This window comes from Sorex fumeus, unplaced genomic scaffold (assembly GCF_029834395.1).
Source record: "Sorex fumeus unplaced genomic scaffold, SorFum_2.1 ptg000035l, whole genome shotgun sequence".
Taxonomy (NCBI): Eukaryota; Metazoa; Chordata; class Mammalia; order Eulipotyphla; family Soricidae; genus Sorex; species Sorex fumeus.
Window position 1 is genome coordinate 7,555,094 of NW_026606092.1, and position 26,080 is coordinate 7,581,173.

Consider the following 26,080-nt stretch of genomic DNA (forward strand, 5'->3'; position numbering starts at 1 on the left):
CTGGAAAAATGTCCTGGCCTCTTGGACTCTCTCTCTCTCTCTCTCTCTCTCTCTCTCTCTCTCTCTCTCTCTCTCTCTCTCTCTCTCTCTCTCTCCCCCTCCCTCCCTCCCTCTTATAATTCTGAAATAAAGGCAGTGCAGACCTCCCTCCTGCCCCCCTGGGGGTCCTGGAAGGAATGAATGAGATCTTTCCATAAAGCATTCGGCATGGAGTCCACACTTGATTGGGAATCAATAAAGATTAGCTGTCCTTTTCCTCTTGAGGCATTAGATGCCACCTCCCTCACTCAGAGTACTGTCTTCTGTCATCTGCCACAGGTAGAGTCTGTCTCCCACAAGCCCTCAGGTGCTTCACCAAGGGATGGTCAAAATGAGTATGACAGGCCTCAGACTGTGGGCGAGTCTTAAAGACTTCAATAGTTCAAGTTGGGTGGGAACTTGTATGTGCCATTTGGATGGCACAGACAGGGTCTTACTGGAGGGAGGGTAGGTGGCAGGATCTGGGGAATTAATGGGTTCCAAATATTTGCATATAAAAGGCAGCCTCCATCTGCTGATGCCCCCAGTAACAGAGTGTGATGGGAACAGGAGGAGGAATCCTCTTTGCATTCGGAGCAGGCATCTGAGATTTAGGAGGTAGAAAGGCTTGTCCAGGCTTTGGGAGGCTGGCAGGGATCTATGGCAACTGGGTGGGCGGAGTCTGCGAGGGTGACTCGGAGGGGGTTCTTTGTTGTGCTGGGAACCGGGGCACCCAATGTGTATGGGGGAGCAGGGGAGAAGGCCCATCGTAGGCACACGGGTGGACCTGAGCCACGTGTCCTCTGCCCTGCTCTGAAGCCGTTGACATGTCCCAGGCCAGCTGCTCTCCCTGCTCGGGGCGTGGGGACCTTACTTGGGTGAACACAACGAAGAGAGAAGTCCTCTGCAGCACCGCTTGTGTGTCCACTAGGGGGTTTTGTGTGCCAGCGGGTACTAGACCAGAGCAAGTGACAGCGCCCCAAGAAAGAGGGGATGGATGGGAGCCAGGCCTTCCACCTCTCTGCCCCTGCCATGGTATCCCTGAGTTTTGAGGTGGTACGTGTTTCTGTGCTTATCCCTGATGGCAGAACAGAGATCTCCTGGCTCTTCCTTTAGCAGGCCCTTTTAAATGCACCCATGTCCCAGCTGCGCGGCCACACAGCTTAGCTGCATGTGGCTAGCACTGAGGGGAAAGAAGGCCTGGCAGGGAGCTCAGTCTGGCAGGGAGCTCAGTCTGGGGACCCCCCCTCCCGCCTTCCATCTGAATATGCAAACTATGGTGAAAGAAGCAAAAAACGCAGATTTTATCTTGCCTTCAAACACAAGATCAAACACTCACAAATTTGTTCTTAAAACCTGTAATTGAGACAGTGTGTGTGTGGGGGGGGGGGGGTGGGCAGGGGGAAGGAGGGGACCTTCCCTTTTGCATTTGAGACAGTTTTTTGAAAACCATATGGTGCTGCTAGGAATTAGTTCAGCTAATTCAGGAAAAGATTTAATAAAAAGAACCTTAGTCTTTTGCCAAAATAAGTTTCATGTTATTGAGGTTATACAAACCAACATTTAATACCTGCCGAGGTATCCTGCTGTTCCTAGAGCTGGAACTTTCCACTGTTACTCTCTGCCTCATCCAGGAGCATGGATCTGGGAGCCCGGGAGAGCAGGCAGGTGAGGGGAATCGCCATCAAGGAGGATTCTTTCATTAGGAAAATGCTCGGAGGAGCTTGCAGTATATTGGCACTTACAAACTCAATACCCCATAAGAAGCCCCTAGAGTGTCATGGCAGGGGGACTGACAGTCTTTAGGTCCAACGGCCAGAGAGGAAGTTTCAACAGAGAAGTCTGGAAAATGAAGATCTGTGTGCAGCCTTGTGAAGTGTCTTTGCCCAGACACTTGGAAAGTGAATCTAGGCCATGGGTCCATGTTTGGTGAACAGTTCTTTGGTTCTACTTCCTTTATCTTTGGTATATTAACAACAGATTCCTTTCTCACAAAATATTAGGTGTATTTTTGAGTATGTAAATACTTACCTCCGTTTTGAATATTACTCACAGGAGAGGGGACAGTCAAACCCACAAATTTTGTTTCAGAAAGGGCCTTCTTCTGCAAATTCTGCAAGATTTTTAGGCCTCACAGTAGAATCTAACTTGAATCACAGAGAATTATGGGGCTGTGACCCCCCCCCCACATCCTCCATGACCTTCCATTACTCCACCATTCTAGAATGTTCATTTTTATACTCCTATGAACAGTTCATTTCATGACCCCACAAAGGGTTCACACAACAGCCAGCTTTGATTCACTTGAGGGCTAACTCCAATAAAAAAGAAAAGAAAGGAAACCAAAACCCCCAAACCACCCTTGACCCCCAAATTCTGGCTTGTTCACAAAGCTGCCTTTTTTTTATTTCTTTGTCCAGACCAGAGAGTTCCAAACAAAAAAAAGTTCTAATAAGATGTTCTGGGGTCAGGCTCATTTTTTTTTATCCCTTCTCTGCCTGAGAGGATGGTGTGAGGGTCAGATCCTCACAAACACCTTCAGAACTATCTCTTCAGACACCATGCACTTGTGAGGGCTTGAACATGCTATTTTAAATTACTTATTGGGAAGGAGAGAAGAGAATGGCAAGAGTGGCAGTTTGTTAAGAATGGGAGCCGCTGATATTAATGTCCTGCAAAAGCTGGGGAGAGGAAATGAACACTTTTCTAAAGAGGACAGATAGATGGTCAGTAGTTACATGAAAAAGTGCTCATCATTACATATAATGGCTTTTTGGGTCACACCCGTCGATGCACAGGGGTTACTCCCGGCTTTGCACTCCAGAATTATTTTGGCAGTGCTCGGGGGACCATATGGGATGCTGGGAATCGAACCCAGGGCAGCCGCGTGCAAGGCAAATGCCCTACCCGCTGTACTATCGCTCCAGCCCCCACATCATTACTTATTATCAAGGAAATCTAAATCAAGACAACAATGAGCTAGCATCTGACAACAGCGAGAATGTCACTCTCACACACACACACACACACACACACACACACACACATACACCTGTAAAACAATCAGCGTTGGCAAGGATGTGGTGGAAAAGAAACTGATCCACTGCTGGTGGGAATGTTATCTGGTTCAGACAACATTATAGAAAACAGTGTGGAGATTCATCAGTAAAGTAAGAATTGAGATGCCATACAACCCATACCCAGCAATCCCTCTTCTTGGTACTTACCTCCAAGACACAAAAACATTCATTCAAAAGGACAACATTCATTCAAAAGCACACCATTATTCACTGCAGCACTTGGCACACTTGCTAGGAGAAGTAATCAATCCACATGCCAAAGACAGATGAAGGCTAATGAAGGTGTGGCAAATCTACACGATGGAATACGATGCAGCTATAAGCAGTGAGGAAATCATGCATCTCAATAACTTGGATAAAACTAGAGGGTCTCATGTTAAGTGGAAAAAGAAGTGAAGAAGGATAAATACTGAATGAACTCACTTATCTGTGGTATATAGAATAATAGGACAGGGGTATGTAAAATATAAAAGGGGTGTGACCCTGGATTCTAGAAAGAAGACGGAAACAGGAAGGGAGGAAAGAAAGAAATCAAGTGTGGAAGAAAGAAGAGGTGGATGGGAGGTAACAGGTGCAGGGGTGGTGTAGAGGTGAGGTTTATGTATACATCTAAACCACAGAGCCGTGTTGCACTGAAAGCATGACACCAAACTACAACCACCAAACTAAAAAATGTGCTTGCAGAGGAGGTAGGCTGAGGGGTGGGAGCGATCCTGAGGAAACGGGTGGAGGGAAGGTCACACTGCTGGTGGAATTGATGTTGGAACATTGCATGCCTGAAACTCTATTATAAGCAATTTTGTAAAACATTGTGCCTTAATTTTTTAAAAAGGGCTGTCGTTAATAAGAAAAAGAAAAGGAGAACCTACATATATCATAAACAAAGCCAATAATCAGATGACAAAAATCCCAAATCCTGTTCGCCACAGGGCTAATGCCCTGCCTACTCAGTCTTGTTAGACCTGGTTAATTAAGAAAAAAAAAAAGTCAAACAGGCCCCATTTGAAACATTAAATGTTGCTTTGCCTTTCTCTCTTAGGCTGCTACCCAGGAGAGTCCATATTTCTTACTTTCCATCACACAATAGGCTGACCTCATTTGGCCAGCCTCAGACTTGGACTGGGGAAACTTCCATTCTCCTCACTGCCAGGATTCTAAAGGTAAACCCATGTTCCTTGGCAACATTCAGGGAGAAATGAATCCTTCTGGCTGAGCAAGGGCTAACAGAGCCTGAATTATAGCAGATCTTTTTTCGTAACAGACATTATAACTTAGGCTCAATTTATGAGGATGACTCCCATTCATATTTCTGTTTGCACGACAAGATCAGACGGTGCCCAGGCGGGAGGGCACTACCAGGCAACCCCCTGGCCACAGTGGCATGAGGGCTGAGCGCTTTGTCCGTGGGCCTCCCAAGAAGACACATGAGGCCGGGCCTGAGTGTGGCGCCCCTCTTCCAAATAGCACACAGCTATGTGCAAATGTGTCACACACATGAAAGGGAACATCTTTTTACATAATCCCCAAGTCATGAGTTTGAAATGAATTAAATTTCTCTGATTGCCCAATGTGACTTAAATTATTATTAAAGAACAAATAGAGCTAGAGAAGCAATCTCCAGTGCATGTTTTTCGATGTCAGATTATATGGAATGTTATCTGATTGTGGGTCAGAATGAAAGAACTACAATTCCATCTCATTACTACACACTTCCCTTCCTCCAAGTAATTTTTTATAGTCCTTAATCTTGTGAGCTCAGATGGCAGGACCTGAACTGATACTACTTATCTCTTACCCCTCATCTATTGCCGTTACCCCACACAAAGCCCAGCCAGTCATACTGACTTGGATTCCTTGAAGGCACCATGTCCTTCCCAGTTCCACTCACCTTTACACTCTCTAGCTTAGGTTTATTTATTCTTAAAGTGGTTTTATTGGAGGGAATGGACCACACTCAGTGGTGCTGAGGGGCTAGTCCTGGGTCTGGCAGTGTCTGCGAGATCATATGCAGTGCTAGGGACCAAACTGGGAGCAGGTATTAAAGACAAACACCTTAACCCCAGTGCTATCTCTCTGGCCCCTTATTCGTTAGTTTTTTAAAGTCTGGACGAACATCCCTTCCATTGGGAAACTATTTTTAGGGTTTTTTTTTGGGTAAGGGGGAAGTCGGGGGGTGGGTGTCACATCCCAGCGATGCTTAGGGATTATTCCTTGTTCTGCACTCAGGAATTATTCCTGGTGGTACTTGAGGGACCATATGGGGTGCCTGGGATCAAAGTTAGGTTGGCTGCTTGCAAGGCAAACACCCTCCCCACTGTACTATTGCTCCGACCCCTGTTGGGAAGCTTTCTGGGACATCTCAAGCTCTAGGTTAGGTTGCTTTAATCACTGTATTTTATCACCCTATGCTTCTGCCTCCTCTAGACTTTAAGCTTTAGGAATGCAAAAACCAGGTCTGTTTTCCCAGATTCTTTCCCATTATAAACAAGGGCTGGGAGTGTGACTCGGGCGCAGCACGTGCCTTGCCAAGTGTGAGGCTACAGGTTTGACCTTTGGTATGGCCGTTGTCGTCGTCGTCGTCGTCATCATCATCATCATCATCATCACCAACACTTACAACAATACCCTAAATAAATGAATCCAAGCAGGATTTGGCAAGGAAGAAAATGTTCAACTTTCAGCTTTCAATCAACGAACCAATAGAAATTTTTCTGATCTTCATCCTGCTAGTCCATCTCATACTAGTAAAATCATGTTTATCTGTAAAACTTTCCTTTTACTATTATGGAATCTTTTTCGGGCTTTGGTTTGCAATATGCACTGAAAGGCAAAACACAAACTTTCTTCTTTCTTATCTTCTTTCATTCTATGTATTCCTAGAATCCAGTGTTTCTCAACTCTTTTTAAACTATTTTCTTGTGTGTGTGTATGCACATGCATGGTGTGTGTGTGTGTGTGTGTGTGTGTGTGTGTGTGTGTATGTGTGTGTGTGTGTTAGAGGGTAGGGAGGCTTGGCCGTAACCTGCAGTGCTCACTGCAGCGGACCGAAGTTGGGTCAGCTGACATAAGGCAAGTGACTTATCCATGTATTATCTTGGCCCCTTCCTACTGTTTACTTTTCTCAGTCTCGTCTGGTTTCTTCCCTTGTCACTTCCCTCGTGGCCCCCTAGTCTCATTCTATGGTCCCCACTTATACAATTTTCATGTATGGCCCCCATGGAACATTCTAGGGAACCCCAGAGAGGCCATTGGGGTCATTCGGCTCCCCAGTTGAAAAATACTGCTTCAGCAGGAAGCAGAGCGCAGAAAATACCCCAGCCAGCTCTGACTCAGCCCCCCACACTGCCCCCAGGCTGCCATTCTTGGAGGGCAGATCTACTGCCATGGAAGAAGAATGGCTGGTAAGTAAGACCGGGCTAGATCAGAGAGAATTTAAAAACAATTCATTGGAGGCCAGAGAAAGTGACTCAATGGCAGAGCATCTGTCTTGAATGTGTGAGGCCCTGAATTTGATCCCTGGCACCTCTTCCCAGCCCATATATATATATACAAAGCAAGCTTTGGGTGCCTTTTCAACCTCACTCCTGCCAGCTGGCCTTGCAAAACTTTATAGAAATAATCACAGTAAAGACAACCAACAGGAGAATGTTAACAACTAGGACAGAACACCCATCAAAACTTAATAGGAGGAAACTGCATTCGAATTCAGATAAAAGGATCTTGAATTACAGTGCCATCCATTTTGTTCACCTAAGTTAAATTTCCCAAAAATTTCTAGGAGGAGATAGGTAGTCTACCTTCAATTTCTTTCCCTCCTCAGAAGAACAGTTTTGTTGTGAACTATATAAAACATATAAAAATTGCAATAAATATAGAATGAATGTAATGGCAAAACATCCAGTACTGAGTACTAAATGCCAGACACTTTGATCTCTGGCTTTCATTGGTTGGGTGAGTTATTGCATCTTTTGGAGATGAGAAAGGGCTGACTTGGTAGGAAGACGCTAATGCCCATGGGCCCAAGACCCTACTTTTGAAGCCACCGTGCATGGAAGTGAAAGGCAGTGTGATTACAGGATCCATTAATCATTAAGACATGGCCTCAGGGGCTGGACAATAGCACAGTGGGTAGGGTGTTCGTCTCGCATGCAGCCGACCAGAGTTTGATTCCCAGCATCCCATATGGTCCTCCAAGCACTGCCAGGAGTAACCCCTGTGCTTTGCTGGGTGTGACCCAAAAAGCAAAAAAGACACGGCCTCAGAATTTAATATAAATGAATGTATATTACACTATGACACACAGAGTTAGGAGTGAAACTTCTGACTCCTGGGAGTTGTGTATATACTCAACTGTACCAGATAAACTGTGGTTAGTCTTTCTATATTTTCACAAGTAATCAGCAGTTGTTCTATGTTAGAATTTTTTCCTCCTCTTTTTTCATGAATGTATGCTTCTTGTTTGTTTTTTGGTACGAAAGATCAGATTCAAACACATGCTCTCTTACTTGGTCCCTGTCCCTCTCATACCAGTCCCGGGCAATTACCAATCTGCTCTGTCTCTCTAATCTAAATAGGCAACTCATATAAATAGAATTATACGATGTTTGACCTCATCTGACTGGCGTATCTTCCTTAGTCTTCAATGTTTATATAGCATGTACAAAAACTTCTTAAAGCTTTTTGAAAGCTAAATAATATTCCATTGTTAAATACAGACCACATTTTGACTACTGAGCATATGGGCCCTCAAGCCCTTCTGGGAGTTGAACATTGAATGCAAAACTAAGCAGACTAGGAACAAACAAAAATTCTGAAATGCTAGATTGGTGGCCCCCTCCCGCCCTTTTTTAACCAACAGATCTAAGGACGAAGCACTTGCAGGTCTCACTCTGCTGCTGTGTCTACTGGTTTTTACTCATGGTGTTCTGCTTCCTTGTTCTAAACCAAAGCTGCCTTTCTCAAGACGGGATATCTATTTATTTTTGAGTCACCTAGAGTTCTTTGGGATATTTATAATGCCACTTTATAAAGGAATACCTATTCTAGAATATTTCTTTCCTTTCCCAAAAGAAACAATTCCAAACCGGAGGAAAATCTAGGCTCAGAACATTACTTTCATACTTCTCAGGAGGATCAAGTTGGATTATTACTTTAGAGGACATGAAGACTGTGAGAAAAAAAAAGCTGCAAAAATATCTTTAAAATCACGTTCTTGGTAGGGGATGGGGTGGGCAATGCTGGGATAAAATTCAGCATCTCCCACATAGAAGAAAAGTGCTTCTCCACAGAGAACTATATCCCGAGGCCCCAAATTCTTTATCAGTTTGCCTTGAGGTTCAACTTAAGAAGGAATTTTCCTTGATGGTGAAATGTCTCTCTCAGAAGAAACACGATCTCTTCTGCAGTTTGATTACTAAATCTTCCCTCTCAGCTTTGCTAGAAATCATGAATGTATGAAACTCAAGCACAAAAATTTGTAAGTCTACAACTGTACCTCATGGTGTTTTACTAATAAAAATTTAAAAAAAATAAAGATATTAGCAATTTAAAAAAATCACCTGATAACTATTCATTTTAGTCACATCACAAAAACAGGCACAAACTTACAGTCAGAGAAATGCACGAACCTGTGAGGGTCATCGGGATCACAGTTAGGAAGAAACTGAGTGATTGCCTCAGCCACTTCTTCATTTGATAAAACATCCCAGAGTCCGTCAGTGGCCAGGATCAGCACGTCATCTGCTCCATGCTCATATTTGGAGAGATCATAGACTTTTACCTGAAAAGAACAGGAATAGCCCTGCTTAAGAAGGTAGGCGCACAATATACCCCAAATTCCCTTCTGATTTACCTTTTCCCCTGCCTGCCTTATTATTGCCACACGTAAGTGAGCTTTGTTGCCAGGGACCACCGCCTTTGCAGACATATGGGGCCCAATACACAACTACAAATGAGTCTAAGAGAGAGGCTCAGTAGTTGGTAAGAAGAAATTAAATGAAAATGTAATAACCAAGTGATAGCCAGGATGAAGACCTACAGCAGGTACACTGTTAGGGAGAATAGTCAGAGACTTGCGTGCATTCTTCCTTTGCATATCCATTCTGCAAACATTTATTAAGGGTCCACTTCATGTTAGGGGCTATTAGTAATCTAAACAGCAGATTTCTTTGTGCCTGTACCCTCAATTTGTCGATGCTGTAAGGCCAGCCTAGAGTCCTTAATAGCTGCTCTGGATATAGTGGTTCTGGACTAAGGAGCCATGTTTCATTTCATTTAATAATTTGAGCCACCTTTTTAATTTTTTTTAAATTGAATCACCGTGAGATACAGTTACAAGCTTTCATGTTTGAGTTACAATCACGCAATGATCAAATACCCATCCCTCCACCAGTGCACATTCCCCAGCACCAATCTCCCCAGTATATCCCTCTTTCCCACCCTCCCACTGCCTCCATGGCAGGCAATTTCCCCCATATTCTCTACTTTTGGCCAATAGAGTTTGCAATACAGACAGTGAGAGGTTACCATGTTTGGCCCTTTATCTACTTTCAGCACACATCTCCCGGCCTGAATGATCCCTACAACCACCATTTTTCTTAGTGATCCCTTCTCTATTCTAGCTGCCTTCTCCCCCACTCATGTGGCAGGCTTCTAACTCTGAAATAATCTTTCTGGACCTTGTGTCCTTGGGGTGTCAGTCTCATGTTATGTTATTTTATACTCCACAAATGAGTGCAGTCCTTCTATATCTGTCCCTCTCTGTCTCCTTTCACTTGGCATGATACTTTCTATGTCTATTCACTTATAAGCAAATTTCATGACTTCATCTCTCCTAACAGCTGCATAGTATTCCACTATGTAGATGTACCAAAGTTTCTTCAACCAATCATCTGTTTTGGGGCATTTGGGTTGTTTCCAGATTTTGGTTATTGTGAACAGCACTGCAATGAACATATAGGTAGAGATGTCATTTATACTGTGCTTTTTTTCACTCTTGGGATATATTCCCAGAAGAGGTATTGTGGGGTCATATGGAATTGAGCCACCTTTTGACTTATTTGCTCCAAAGCCCAATGATCTGGATTCATTTTTTTTATGAGGATGGGGCTTCAAGTGGAGCTTCAGTCAAGTCTAAATTATAAAGGGACACACTCTCTCTCTCTCTCTCTCTCTCTCTCTCTCTCTCTCTCTCTCTCTCTCTGCAGGGGGGACCACACCTGGTAGTGCTCAGGGTTTTCCAGGCTCTGTGGTCAGGGATCACTCTTAATGGGGCTCAGGGGACCATGTGTGGTGCTGGGGATTGAATCAAGGTTGCCCACGTGCAAAGCAAGTGCCTTAACCCCTGAACCATCTCCCTGGCCCCCAAAGGACACATTCTAAGTTTGAACCACCAAAGTGTGACTTGGCAAACTCGTAAGTCTCTACTCATCTCTATAATGATTTGGGTATTTCAAAATCTACCCAAATGCTTTGAAAAGAACACAGTAACCCTAAACAAACTCAGAAGAATTCAAAATTAAAATTCTGGGGCTGGAGCAATAGCACAGCGGGTAGGGCATTTGCCTTGCACACGGCTGATCCAGGTTCGATTTCCAGCACTCCATATGGTCCCCTGAGCACTGCCAAGGGTAATTCCTGAGCGCAGAGTCAGGAGTAACCCCTGTGCATTGCCAGGTGTGACCCAAAAAGAAAAAAAAAGCAACATTTCTTTGGGATAGGCCACAATTCTATATTTTCCCTTCTTTGGTGGGGCCAGGGAGGATTCATTTTAGGTTGCATCATTATTCTCTTTTAATTTGGCAGAACCAGCCCTCACCTGTACCATCTCATGTCCTGAGGACAAAAGCAATCAACGTCATCAATCTTCCGGCACCTACAGTCTAAAGAAAGCTGTAGGCCAAAGTCAGGGTGGGGAGAAGAAAATGGGGTAAGCAGCTATTCCCCTGCTCCTTCATCACACAGTTACCATTACTTCATCCCAGGGCTACAGAGATACACTCATAAGGGATACACATCCTGCTCAAATCTGTCTTAGAAAGCCAACCGTCTCTGGCCTAGAAAGGTTTGCTAGGCTCGTAACACCCTGCCATCAGGCTGGTTCAGCCTACACCCAGCAATAGAGAACAAAGGCCCCACACCTACTCACAGAGCCTCTGAAAAAAGCAGCTTAAATGTAAAGCAGCCTCCAGGTGCCAGCCCTCTGTGGACTGCAAATGAGATGGAACAATTAGCTAATGGCCCAGTTCATGGACCTTGCTCGGGGAAAAGTACTCAGGAGTGTATTGGATTGGCTTTTAACATCTTTTCCAAAGGCCTGTTCACTTAGGGATAAACTTCTATTAGAAAGAAGGCACTCACCTTCAGAGGCCAAATTAATGAAAACTAGAGGGGGAAGAGGGGGATCTTAAATTTGTTTACTAGAGGACAGAGACCCAAATGCCAGAACTGTGTCCTCAGGCACAGTTGAACTTCTGTGGTCTGAGTTTTCAACTGACCCAAAGCCCGTCTGATCATTTTCTGTGGTATCTGTGTGTCTCAGAGCAGGACTTCTCAAAGGTTTATTTGCACAGGAATCAGTATCCTGACCACACGCATATTCTAATTCAGTCCTGGGCTGAGGTTTCTGAGCCTGTGGTGCTGACACTGCAGCGTGGTAGACGAGAGGCTGAACAGCAAGGCCGACACAAGTGATACCAGGTCAGGGTTATGACCAAGGTGACTTGTCCAGTGCCTCGACCATCCCTGAGGGAAGACAATATAGAATGTTACTCCTGGGGTCTGGAGTGATAGTACAGCGGGTAGGGCGTTTGCTGGGTTTGATTCCCAGTATCCCATATGGTCCCCTGAGCACTGCCAGGAGTGCAAAGCCAAGAGTAACCCCTGAGCATCATTGGATGTGACCCAAAAAGGAAAAAAAAAAAGAAACGTTATTCCTGGGCTCCCAACTTCAAGTCCTGACTTATATGGTTACACCGCGTGTGTTATTTCATTTAAGATATTCTGGGCTGGAGCAGTAGCACAGTGGGTAGGGTGTTTGCCTTGCATGCGGCCGACCCGGGTTCAATTCTCAGCTCCCATATGGTCCCCCAAGCACTGCCAGGAGTAATTCCTGAGTGCATGAGCCAGGAGTAACCCCTTTGCATCCCTGGGTGTGACACAAAAGGCAAAAACAAACAAATAAAAAAACAAAACAACAACAACAAAAAACCCCAAAAAACCCATAATGTTACCTCAAAAACTACAAAAATTATTTCTTGGTTTTGGGGCCACATCTGAGAATACTCAGGGCTTATCCTGGCTCTGTGCTCAGGGATATACATTGTGCTGGAGATTGAACCCAGGTTAGCTATATGCAAGACAAATGCCTTACTTTGGTTTTGGGTGTGTGTGTGTCACTTCCAGTAATGTGCAGGGGCTACTCCCGGCTCTGTGTTCAGGGGTCACTCTGGCAGTGTTTGGGGGACCAGGCAGTGCTGGTGACTGAATCCAGACCCCTTTTGCATTTTGAGCATGTGCTCAGCCTGGTGCGTATCTCTTCAGCCTAGTAAAATATTTGAAGTTAAATAAATAGAAAAAAAAGTGATAAAAGAGTGGTTGTTAGCCCTGATGGTAACACTTCATTTCAGGACCTGTCCAGGGCATGCAGGGCCAAAACCTCTTTTAGCACTTTGCACTGACCCTAAAAATCTGGAGACTGGAGTTGCTCAAGCCAAAGCTGTCTTGCCTGCCATTCAAACGGCCGAGGAGAACGGGCCTGGGTTGCTAAACAGAACCTGCTATAGGATGCGCTTCTTCTGTTCCAGCTGCACATTGACTCCTTCCCTATTCCACTATTTTGCATTTCCACATACCGCTCTCCAGTGCGCTTTCACTCGCCAACGTGGAAATCCCTTTCAATACTATTCTCCAAGTAACTTTTATGTAAATAATAAAAAAAGTTGGTCCCAGAACTATTCCCCGAGGCCCTTCCCCATTAACATCCTTTTAGATCTTTACCGCTGCCCTTTGTTTCCTGCCCTTTAGCCAGTTTCCAAAGGTTTTGGCCAACTTCCCACTTATAGCTCCAGTCTTATATGTTAACGGGTGCCACAGAATGTTCTGGGAAGGACTGAGCTCAGAGCTCACCTTACCCCTGGGCTTTGGGTCCCTGGCTCCAGCACCTTGACCCTGATGCAGAGATTGGCTCTCCTCAGCCAGACTACAGGCATCTCCCCAGGGTTTCTGAAATAGCTCCTTTATATTCTGGAATGACCCCTTCACTACTCACAGGGCTCCCTCTGCAGCTCCCCAGGAAGCAGACTCCTGAAGAGAGATGGACTCCTGGGAAGCCCTGTCAGCCAGAGAGCTGGAGAACCTTCCCCGGACTCAGGGCACCAGGGAAGCAAAGGGAAGGCCAAGGAATTCTGGAGATCCTGCCTCTCCTCCGGGCAATACTGAGCAGCTGCCAGAGGGGGCCTGTGTGGGTCCATCTGGCCTTGGGGGCCTTCATTACCTGCTTCCAGAGAGTGAATTAAGCGCCAGTGCTTTTCTGGGCAGTGGGAGACAGCTGTGGGCAGTCCTGACAAAGTTCCTCACGACTTCTAATTCACAGATGAGGCAGACACACAAATAAATGACAGTGTGGCTGGAGTGATAGCACAGCGAGTAGGGCATTTGCCAAGCACGGGGCCGACCCGGGTTCAATCTCCGGCATCCCATATGGTCTCCTGAGCACCGCTAGGAGTAATTCCTGAGTGCAGACCCAGGAGTAACCCCTGTGCATCGCTGGATGTGACCCAAAAAGAAAAAAAAATGACAGTGCCAGAAATGACATAAGAAAACAGCAGGCCAGGTAAAGAGGGTGAGAGAACAGAGGTTGACAGACAGCTGGAGGTTCTTTGGGGAACCCTCACTGCTCTAGATGAAGGATGTGTGTATTAAACTGGTGTCAAAGGGGAGGTGCTACAGGAGGCACCCACAGCTGCAGTGGGCAGAGCCTCTGGGAGGAGGTGGATGAGCAGCAAGGTCGCCCTTCCCTGCCTCCTCTGCACGCACGTGCCTTTCCAGATCGCCAGCTCAGAGTCAGCTTGGGCACCTTGACCTGTCTCTCCCACGTGGTTAATCATTCTCAATATTTAAGGTCTTAAGAAACACCTGCGGTGCCCTTGAGCTTGCAGAACACATTAGGACTCCATGGTCCCATTTAAAACTACCCCCTCAAAAAAGAGGTTTCTGTTACTAGAATTTATTCTTTTTGAGGGGTGGGGGTCACAACCCAGCAGTGCTCAGGGTTTACTACTGGTTCTGCACTTAGGAATTACTCTGGGTGGGCCCACAGGATCATATGGGATGCCAGGGATTGAATCTAGGTCAGCCATGTGCAAAGTAAGTGCCCTACCCGCTGTGCTATCTCTCTGGTCATATAATTTATATTCTGTCACTGTCACTGTCCTCCTGTTGTTCATCGATTTTGCTCGAGTGGGCCCAGTAACATCTTCATCTTGAGACTTGTTGTTACTGTGTTTGGCATATTGAATACTTCACGCGTGGCTTGCCAGGCTTTGCTGTGCAGGTGAGATACTCTCAGTAGCTTGCCGGGCTCTCCAAGAGGGGCGAGGAACTGAACCCTGATCGGTTGGGTTGGCCGCGTAAAATTTAAAAATGTACTTGCTCCTTTTTTTTTTTTTTTGCTAGTACATACAGGTGATTATTTATAATGATGAAAACATGCAAATTATATAGTGCAATGTTATTTTATGTTTTTGCTTCTTGGGTCACACCCAGTGATGCTCGGGGGTTACCCCTGGCACATACACTCAGAAATTACTCCTGGCGGTGTTGGGGGGGGGATTATATGGGATGCTGGGAATCGAACCCAGGTCTTCTATGTACAAGGCAAATGCCCTACCCACTATACTATTGCTCCGGCCCCATGCAATGTTATTTTAATAAATATATTCTTAATGGGGCCAGAGAACAGTACAGAGGGTAACACACTTGCTTTGCATGCGGCCAACTCTGGTTTGATCCTCAGCATGTCATATGGTCCCTTGAACACTGCCAGGAGTGATTCCTGAACACAGAACCAGGAGTAACCCCTGAACATCATCAGGTGTGCCCTCCCCCCATTTTTTTGAAGCCAAAAAAACAAAGAATATACCTTCAAGTGTGAGGCCCGGGGTTTGTACACACATAGATACATATACTCTTTCTCATTCTTTTTGTGTCTCTCATACTCGCAACTGAAGTGTGGGCCTGAGCCCAAGCATCAGTCTATGTAAGTCAAGGCCAAGGCCAGGATATTCCAGCACAAACAGTAGAGCAGCTCACCTTTGCCTTGAAAATATGGTCATAGGCAATGGGCCCCTGTAGGGGCACAGTCCTAGGGGCATTTCCCTTGTTGGGACCCAGTCATTGAAGAAATCAATGATTCTCCGCAAAATCTGCTTTGGAGGGCAGAGTGACTCTCTTTTTCTCCCGTGGACCTAGCAGTATCTTTCTATGTATAAGTCACATTGATCCTCAGGACACACATGTTGAGACAAGGGATACAGGAAAGAAGGGAGGAAGAAAACAAACCCAAGCTGACCCCAGAAGAGCCTCATCTGGTGAACCCCCAGACTGAGCTTGTTAATGGTACCGCTCCCAAACACTCGCCGGGATAGGATGTGCCGGTACTTAACAGAAGTAGCACACGCTTCCCTCTGCTCTCTTGGAACTGCTAACACAACCACTCAGAGTTAGGGAGGGGGCAGGGAGAAGTCGGGGGCACACAGGAGCGTTGGCTAATGCACCCCTGAACGAGCCAAGTGCTGACTATTCTCAAAGGGCCCCTGGCTCAGGCTCAAGAGCACTTAAAAGACGATCTGAATGTCATCACTGGGCACCTACTTTACACGGGAGCTCGTGGCAAGCAACCCTTTCACATGGCACCTCCCCTCGGTGCTCTGCTGCAGGTGGCTGCTTCAGTGTCTGTCTAGTATGTGTTCTCCTCTTGGCGCTATTACTGATGGAACTCTGGTGATATGCTAAGAAAGCTCCTCCTGTAAGCTTCTTGCAGCTACTTTCTTTTTCTTGTTTTTGTTTTTTTTGCTTTTTGGGTCACACCCAGAGATGCTCAGGGGTTGCACCTGGCGGTGCTTGGGGGACCATGTGGGATGCTAGGAATCAAACCTGGGTCGGCCGCGTGCAAGGCAAATGCCCTACCCGCTGTGCTAATGCTCCAGCCCCCCTTGCAGCTACTTTCAAAAAAAAGAATACGTTCATTCTTCCAAATTTGCCAAATTTCAACTGCTTCTCTAGGATGTCCTCACAGCTTTTATGTCTATATCAGTTCAGCAAACTTACCAAACCTTCCCCCCCCCCTCCCCCCCCCGTTTAAGTATTCAGTGTAGGATGAGTAGCTCCCACTGCTCAGGCCTGGCTTTCTGGAAGAGCAAGAAGCCTGCCTCTGTCATCATCAGCCCTCGCTTCAGCTCTCTGCTTCTAACCAGCCTGAGGACGCCAGACAAGCCATTTATTTCCCTTCAGCTTTTAATTTGCTTCTCTCTGAAATCACTGTTTGTAAAAAAAAAAAAAAAAAAAAAAAAAAAAAAAGGAAAAAGGAATCCAACACCTGGGCTGTCCTTCTCACAAAGCTGTTAGTGCAAATGAAATCACATGGAAGGGAGCTACAAATTCTACCCCCACAGATCATGGGGTATAAAACCTGAACCTAAGCTAGTTGGTCAAAGGAGGCAAGGGAGAGAGAGAACTCCTGGGATGTGAATTCACTCTCAAAAGTCTGAATGAAAGTGACTGTGATAGGGTCTCTCAGTAGTATTCTTGGCATTCGTGCCCAGTAAAGAATACCAACATTAGTTGAAAATAAATGAGAACACAAAGTCTTTTGCCCTACCCCATGTGTTCAATCCAAAAGGTTAACCTACAGAACTTTTGATATGCACTTGGAGGTGGTTATGGATATAGTGTTGGAATTATGTGCTATTATTAACAGTATTGTAAATCTCAATCAATAATTAAAAACAAAAGAACTTTGATACAGCTCTAGGATCAGAAGAAAATGAAACTCTACTCTCTTTCCCTGTGGTTCTATAAAGCAAGGAGATTACTGCAATAGTAGCTTTCTGGCAGGCCAAGAAGATGGCATGTAAATTCACTGCAGTGATTTTATCCATCCCACATCATATCATGAAATCTGCACTGAATATGGGGGGCAGAAGCCTTAGGTTCGAGAACCTCTTTGTCCCTGAGAGCCAAGGCCAAACTATTTTTTTCATTCACATTTTCAGTCTATTGACCACCTGCGGGAAATCCTGAATGAAGCCGTCATGATTCATCAGATAGGGTATGAAGGAGAAGCAGTTGGACATCAGATGTCTTATATGGAGAGGAAACCACCCACGCCAAGGCTGGAGGATGAGAGCAGAGGCTGGAGTGCCTGGCGGCTGGATGGAGTTTGGTTTGGCCGAGGTTCTGGATTTTCACGGGGGCATGGTGAGACACCAGACTCAACCTCCCAAAGTTTCCACGTCTCCCTTTGGGAAAGGAAAGATTAGGATGTTGTGGTCATGGCAGATGCTTATGGTGCTAACATCCTCCATCCTCTTTCATCTTAGCCTGAGTTGGACCTGGTGTGGCTGACCAGAAGAGGTCATGGCTCTGGGCTGAGAAGGAATCAGGGGACATTTAAGTATGACAAATATGTTGGCCGCTGTTGCTCCCCACAGCAGCAAGTTGTTTTGGCTGCGGGTATAATTTCAGCCTTGAAACACACCACAGATTCTTGAAGGTTTGTTTTTTCTTTTGGATTGACAGACAAAATAAACAAACACGGGACTGTGAAGGGTGGGTACAATCGAATAGCTGAGAGAGTTTTTAGCTGGACTGAAAAACAGCACCGGGTGTGGCCCCTATTAAAAAAGACAAAAAAGGAAAAGAAAACGATTCCAAACCAAGCAAAGTATTAGCTAGTATGAAGACAGCCTGAAGCTGTTCTCCCAGTTCCTGGCTTCTATAGCATCAGGCTTCCATCTCTCCACGTGGGCCAGTGCTTTACAACTCCTGAGACGCAGGGCGTCGGGAGGAGTCTGGCTTACAAGCTGGGGCACTCCCAGGACCTAGTTCTTCTAAGCCGCCAGTGGCTTGTTTACGGCTGAATCTCAGGCTCATTTAGTGACTCAATGAACAAATGGGCTTGACTCTGGCTCATTAGATATTTGAGGGATAAATTCATAAATTAATGTTCATGTTCATTAACTCCCCTTTTACAGAGCTAAGGTTCAGAAGAATTCCCACCTTAGGAAAGTGCAGGAGAGTGCAGAGACAAACTGAATTGTGTCAAGTCTATTCAGGAGACAGGCTTATGTGACTATAATTTTGTTTTTTGTCTGTTTTCCCTAGATTATTCTTTATTTTTGGTGGCTTTGTTTTTTCATTTCTTTCTTTCTTCTTTTTTTAGGACCACAATCAGCCATACTCAGGGCTTACTCCTGGCTCTGCCTGTGCTCAGGGTTGATTCCTGGTGGTACTAAAGGGGACTATATGCAGTGCTGGGAAACTGAACTGGGGTCAGTGGGTTGCCAGACAAGGGCCTTACCCGTTTCACTATCTCTCTAGCCCTCATTTCATAGACTGGTCTTTTCCAGTTTTTCTTTTCCTGGTCACAGCTGATGTTGCTAAGGCCCACACCTGGAGGTGTCTAGGGGACCATATATGGTGCCAGAATTCAAACTTTGTCACAGCTGCAGCTACAAGCTAGGCAAGTGCCTCAACCTCCATAATATCTCTCCATACCGTTTTCAGAATAATTATTCATAATGTCCCCTGTGACTCTTGAACATGTACAGATCACCTGATGTCTATATAATGAAATGTTTGCTGCTTCTGGCCCTTGGGACTGAAATCACCACAGTGCTTCTAATTCACAGGACTCCTTATAGCAGGTTTTCAGAAAGTACAAGTAAATGCACGTGCAGGTGAGCAAGTCATTCTGTGTGCTGTGTAGGAGAGAAGACACAGTCACTTTGGGTCAGCTGCCGGGACACCTGTAGAGGGGTAGTCAGACTTACTGCAATTACTCTGTAGCAAGTCCCCCACCTCCAAGTGGAGAATAAAGTGGATAGCATCCTTAACCTATCAACCAAATTCATACAGTAAGAATAAATCAAACAGACATAATGAACCTCACTCGAGAGCAGACTGGCAGGAAAACCCAGGTACACGGGAACCCATTACTAAGATCTCCAAGCCCGCTCGGATAGGGATTGGGACTCCTCCCCGCTAGCTCCTCAGTTTTCCAGTAGCTTGGCAGTCACACCCACAAACTGCCCCCAGCGCCATGTAATCTCATTAACGGCTAAGACCCAGAGACTATAAACTAAAGCACCCCGAAGAGGGCGCCGCAGAATTTCCTGTAGTGTGTGGCTGCATTTGCAGCTGCACAATCCTTACATTCTACCTTACTTACTTATCAAAAGTATCACACATTTGTTTGGTTTCTAACATACTTGCTTTGTATCCTCTTATATTCGGGCTTAAATGGCTCCAGAATGAAATACAACAACCTTCACACATTTACCTCTTATTGTGGTGGGAAGGTGTTCGGTTGTGGGATTGGTGTTTGAATATTGTCTGTAATGAACTATTGTGAACTACTTTTATGAAAATAAAATATATATAAAATTTTTAAAAAAGAATAAATACAGTGGGTAGGGCATTTGCCTTGCATGAGGCTGACCTGGGTTTGATTCCCAACATCCCATATGGTCACCTGACCACTGCCAGGAGTAATTCCTGAGTGAAAAGTCAGGAGTAACCCTTGTGCATCGCCGGGTGTGACCCAAAATGCCAAAAAAAAAAAAAAAAAAGTCAAACAGAGCTGGAGAGATAGTACAGGGGTTGAGTGGGGTTAAGGCACATGCCTTGCATACAGCTCATCCTGGTTAGATCCCTGGCACCTCATGGAGCTTTGAGCATCACTGGATGCAGCTGTGTGGGCCCCTGAGCATTGTTGTTGTGGACTGGGTCATGCCCAGCATTGTAGGGTCTAAGTAGCACTGCACCCTCAGGCCCTCAGACCTCAGAGCACCAATTGAGAGCGCCCCCACCACCCTCCACTAAATACAGAAAAAAAAAAAAAAACAAGGAAGGAATCAAACAATCTAGAACCAGAGCACAGGTGTAGTACTGTGCTCATGTATAGCACAAAGCCATGATCAAACTTAAACTATAAAATTTAAATTCCTGAAGCACCATAGCAAATGCTTATGACAGAGTCCCTCAAAGAGCAGTCTTCAGAGCTCCTGCTCCAGAATAGTCTAGAAAGATGAACTCTTTCAGGCCCATCCCCCCATCCCCACTCCACCTGACAGTAGTTCAGGTTTTCAGGAAATGGATTCTAGGGACTTGATTTTTGTTTGCCCTTCCCTGATCAAACCCAGAGGCCCACACATGCAAGGCCTGTATTCCACCACTTCTCACATCCCTGACCCAGGGGTCTGCATTTTATTTTTTTGGTTTTTGGCCTACACTTAGTGATGTTCAGGGGCTACTCCTGGCTCTGCACTCAGGAATTACTCCTGCTGATACTGGGGGGTCATATGTGATGCCAGTGCTTGAACCCAGGTTGCCCACATGCTAAGTGAGCACCCTACCTGTGAGATTTGCATTTTAAAAACAAATTTCTCAAACTCTTTATATGTACATCAACACAATAATTGATGCAAAAAAAAAATTGATGCTGTGTGTTTAACTGAAATCTGTGTTTTGTTTTTAGGCTAGGCCTGAAGGAGTTTGGAGGTTACTTCTGGATCTAGGCTTGTGGGAGTATGTGGTGTCAGGGATTGAACCCAAGTGTCCTGTAAAAATATGCATTCAGCATGTGAGGCTACCTGTCACTGGCCTGTAATTTTCAAGAGAAATTATCACTTTTGAAGAGGATATCAGAAGAAAATAATCTCCAGTGAAAGGAAATGTCTGACTCAATATACACACAAAATTTTGACTCCAGAGACATTAAAAAAAGGGAAAACTAGAGACGTATACTGTTGATGAACACAGAAGCAAAAATCCTCAATAAAATATTAGCAAACAGCATCTAAAAATACACCAAAAAGATCATAACCCTGACCCAAAGAATTCATCCTGGAGATGCAAGGATGGTTTAATATATGTAAGTCAATCAACATAATACATCATATAAATATAAGAGAAAGTAAAAATCATATGATCATATCAACAGATACAGAGAAAGCATTTGAAAAGATCCAATACCCACTCACGATAAAAATGCTCAATAAAATGGGGGTTGAAGGAACTTTCATCAATACAGTTAAAGTCATTTGCCACAAATCTGCAGCAAGCATCAGACTCAATGAAAATCTGAAAGGTTTCCCTCTAAGATGAGGCACAAACAAGGTTGCCCACACTCACCATTAACTATTCAATATAGTATTGGGAGTCCTTTACATAGAAATTAGGCAAGCAAGATTAAAGGGCATCCAGATTGGAAAAGAAGTCAAACTCTCAATATTTGTAGGTGATATGATACTAAGAAAATCCTAAAGACTCCACAGAAAAGCTCCTAGAAACAATATACTTGTACAATAAAGTGGTGGTTTATAAAATCAACATGGAGAAATTAATGGCTTCTCTATATGCAAATAATGAAACAGAGGTGAGACGTGTTTTTAAAAAGTTCCCACTCACAGTTGGGCCTCAGAAAAATCAAACACCTAAGAATCAGTTTAACAAAAGAGGTAAAAAGACCAAAAACCAACCAACCAATAAAAAACCACCACCACCACCACAACAACAAAACCCGTCTCTATAAATCACCCCAAAAAGAAATAAAACACATTTTCTGTTCATGGATTGGAAGGATTAATAATGTCAAAATGACAATCTTGCCCAAAGCATTATACAGATTCAATGCAGTCCCTATAAAAATACCTATGACAGGGGGTATGGTGCTTCCAGTAGGTCAATCTGTACCTGTAAGGCGAGTGACTCACCAGCCTGATGGCACCTTCAGACTTCCAGATACCCCAAAATTGCAGCTGTGCCTTTGGCCAGACCCCAAAAACTTGGGGCAAAGTTTACCAAGAAAGTAAACGGCCAAAAGTTAGGTATGTGGGAAACACACCCACAAAACCACCTCTGGTTCAGCTATATAATTGGAGGCAAGGCCTCTTTGGTTCCTGATTGAACTGCTTAATGGACATGATCCCAGAGACTCAGAAACGAATCTCAGAACCCAGTGGCTTTAGGTAGAAATGTGTCTGGTCTCTGCAGTAGGCTACCGGTGCTGGGCCAACCCAGGTGGGAATAGGTTTCGTGCCTTGGCCTGTTCCCCCATCCTTCAGAGGCCACTGGACAGTCAGGTTTGGGCCCCCAGTGACGAGACACACAGGGCCTCACGGGATGGGGGTGGAGCCAGTCCTGTCCTCCCCACCCCAATGAGACCTCAAGTCATCACCCACGAACAGCCTCTCTGCTCCTGATCAAGCTGCTTATCAAGCTGCTTAATGGCCAAAATCCCAAAGACTCAGAAACAAATCTCGAAAAACCCAGTGGCTTTTGGCAGAAATGAGTCCGGACCCCACAGTACGTTACTGTCACCGGGCCAGGGAGGAAAGGGTGTTGTCATTCGCCTGCTCTCCCTTGGCAACTTGGTGGCCATCATCCTCCAGAGGCCACTGGACAGTCAGGCTTGGGCCCGCAGTGACGGAGCTTGTTGGGCCTCATGGGATGGGGGTGGGGAGGAGCCGGGGCCTGTCCTCCCCACCCCAACAAGACCCCAAGTCATCGCCCACGAACGGCCTCTCTGGCTCTTGATCAAGCTGCTTAATGGCCTTGATCCCAGAGACTTAGAAACAAATCTCGAAACCCAGCAGCTTTTGGCAGAAATGTGTCTGGACCCCGCAGTAGGTTACTGTCGCCGGGCCACCCCAGGGGGGTAAGGGTGTTGTCCCTCCTTCTGCTCCCCTTTGGCGGCTCGGTGGCTGTCATCCTCCAGAGGCCATTGGACAGTCAGGTCTGGGCCCACAGTGACGAAACTTGTTGGGCCTCACAGGATGGGGGTAGAGCCAGTCCTGGTATCCCTGTCCCAACAAGACCCCAAGTCATCTCCCACGAATGGCCTCTCTGGCTCCTGATCAAGCTGCTCAACGGCCATGATCCCAGAGACTCAGCAGCAAATCTCGAAACCCAGTGGCTTTTGGCAGAAATCCCTCCAGATTTAAGTGCTAAAATTTTGGAATTTCAAAATCACATGGCCCTACTACAGCCACGCGACATCATATGTTATTTGTAATAAGCAATAGAACACAAATTGTCTACTGTTGCCTTTTCAGTGGATCTGAGTGTTGGGGTAAAATCTCAAATAATAATGGTGGATCTGGTGTCAAAATATCGAATGTGATCAAAGTAGAGAGAGAGTAATGTGGAAATCATCTGCCCCACAGGTAGGGGGAGGGCGTGGGATGGGGGTATACTGGGGTCTTTGGTGGTGGAGAATGGGCACTGGTGAAGGTATGGGTGTTTCATTGTATGACCGAGACTTAGACCCAAAAGCTTTGTAACTGCTCTCACGGTGATTCAATAAATAAAATTATAAAAAATGAAAAAAATAAGTAAGGTGGAGTTCATGCACAATTCAATCAGCTAATCAGTGGCTGAATAAATAGCAGTACTCCTACATAAAAAAAGAAAAAAATACCTATGACATTTTAAAAAGGCATAGATCAAAAAACTGTTAAAATTTATATGAAGATAATAATCCCCCCACCAACAGCAAAGCAATCTTAAAAAAAAAGCAATATGGGAGGCATCTCAATTTCCAATTATACTATCATGGTCACGGTCCTCCCGTTGTTCATCGATTTGCTCGAGCGGGCCCAGTAATGTCTCCATCGTTGTTACTGTGTTTGGCATATCGAATACATCACGGGTAGCTTGCCAGGCTCTGCCGTGGGGGCGAGATACTCTCGGTAGCTTGCCGGGCTCTCCGAGAGGGATGGAGGAATCAAACTCGGGTTGGCCATGTTGGCTGCTTGTAAGGCAAATGCCCTACAGCTGTGCTGTCGCTCCAGCTGTATTAATCAAAACAGTGTGTAACTGGACTAAAGATAGTTTTTTGGACAATGGAATATATTGAGAGTCCAGAGACAGATTTTCAGGTATATGGACAATTAACCTTCAATAAAGAAGCAAAAAGTGTGCAGTGGAGGAATGAAAACCCCTTAAACAAATGGTATGGAGAAAACTGGATGGTTCAGAACCTTTTTAAACACCATAGCACTGTCCTCCCATTGTTCATTGATTTGCTCGAGCGGGCATCAGTAACGTCTCCATTGTGAGACTTGTTGTTACTGTTGTTACTGTTTTTGGCATATCTAATATGTCATGGGTAGCTTGCCAGGCTTTGCCATGCGGGCATAATACTCTCGGTAGCTTGTCAGCGTCTCAGAAAGGGGCGGAGGAATCGAACCCAGGTTGGCCTAGTGCAAGGCAAATGCTCTACCTGCTATGCTATCGCTCCGGCCCTTCTAACACCATACACCAAAATAAAATAAAGATCTTGATATCAGACCTTGATCAATAGATAACATTGAGAACATACGTAGAGCATTTCATGACAATGAATCTAGAGATACTGTCAATGATTCAAAGCCATTTGCCAAGCAAATGGAAACAAAGATAAATGAATGGGCTACATCAATCTAAGAAGCTTTTGCACCTCAAAGGAAATAAACAAAATAAGAAGACAACTCCATAGACTAGAAAAGAATATTTGCCCACTCATCTGACATAACATTATATCCAAGGTATATAAAGCACTGGTATAACTTTACAAGAAAAACTCCACCTGAAGAAGCCCCAAATTTCTATATAGAAAAGACACTCCTATGTTTACTACATTACTAATCACAGTAACCAAAATCTGTAAACAACCTAAGTGTCCAAGATCTGATGACTGGATAAAGAAACTATGGTACATTTACACAATAGACTACTACTCAGCCTTAAGAAAAGAGGGAAATCATGCAATTTTCTGTTATTGATCTGGAGAGTGTCATGCTGAGAGATCAGAAGGAGAGGGACAGAGAATGATCTCTCTCCTATGTGTGATGTAATGATAAACAGTGGAGGAATAATCAATGCTCAAAGGCAATGGAAACTGAGAACTGGTCTTCAGTAGGAAGCCTGCCATGATAGGGGGTATTGGGGGAGGACAACACTGGGATAGTGATGGAGGGAAGTGGATACTCTGGTGAAGGGTGTGGTTTTGGAATGCGTTCTGCATGAAATCTTGTATTAACACATTTGTAAACCACGAAACCCAAAATAAAATAATTAGAAAAATAAAAGCCAAAACCAAAATGAAAGTTTTTGTGTGACCTTTTGCATGACCATGACTTTTCTAAGTTGCCAAACTTTGGTGTGTGAGCAAAATTTCAAATTCTGGTTCTAATTAAGTAGTGGTTAACATATCTCAAGTCACCACCCAATGGAAATAACCTGTGCAAATGACACACAGATGCAAAATGTGAGTTTTATAGTTTTATAGATTTCGGAGTTGGAGATGAACTCGCCACTAAGTGCATCTCTCGCTTAAGTGATGGTCTCGCCAATATAAGGTAATTCCAGAATGAAATGAACAGCTTCTACACATTCTTTACATATGATGTCCCTCCTAGACAATTTCAAAGTGGTGTTGGTGGGAAGGAAGCATGTTGACCCCAAGGGTGTACCACCCCAACTGAAAAAGCAAGATGTATAAAGATCTAGACAAGTTGTACTGAAAAGATGGAGAAAACTGCCAATAGAGGACAGAATGCTACTACAGCGTATACTAGCACTTGCCTTGTACATCGTTTCAATCCTGGTACCACATATGGTCTCCCGAGCCCCACCAGGGGGGTGAAGGAGGGATCCTTGAGCTAGAAGTAAGCTTTGAGCATTGCTAGGTGTGACCCAAAAACATAAAGAAAACCTACAAT

General features: G+C 44.9%; 1 protein-coding gene across 1 annotated transcript in view; it reads right to left on the reverse strand.

Annotated features, from left to right (window-relative positions):
• PPM1H (protein phosphatase, Mg2+/Mn2+ dependent 1H) overlaps positions 1-26,080 on the reverse strand; it is a 321,888-nt gene that overhangs the window by 12,699 nt on the left and 283,109 nt on the right. The window contains exon 9 of the mRNA XM_056117678.1: positions 8,726-8,877. Coding sequence (XP_055973653.1) covers positions 8,726-8,877 — 152 coding nt within the window. The remainder of the gene's footprint in view (positions 1-8,725; positions 8,878-26,080) is intronic.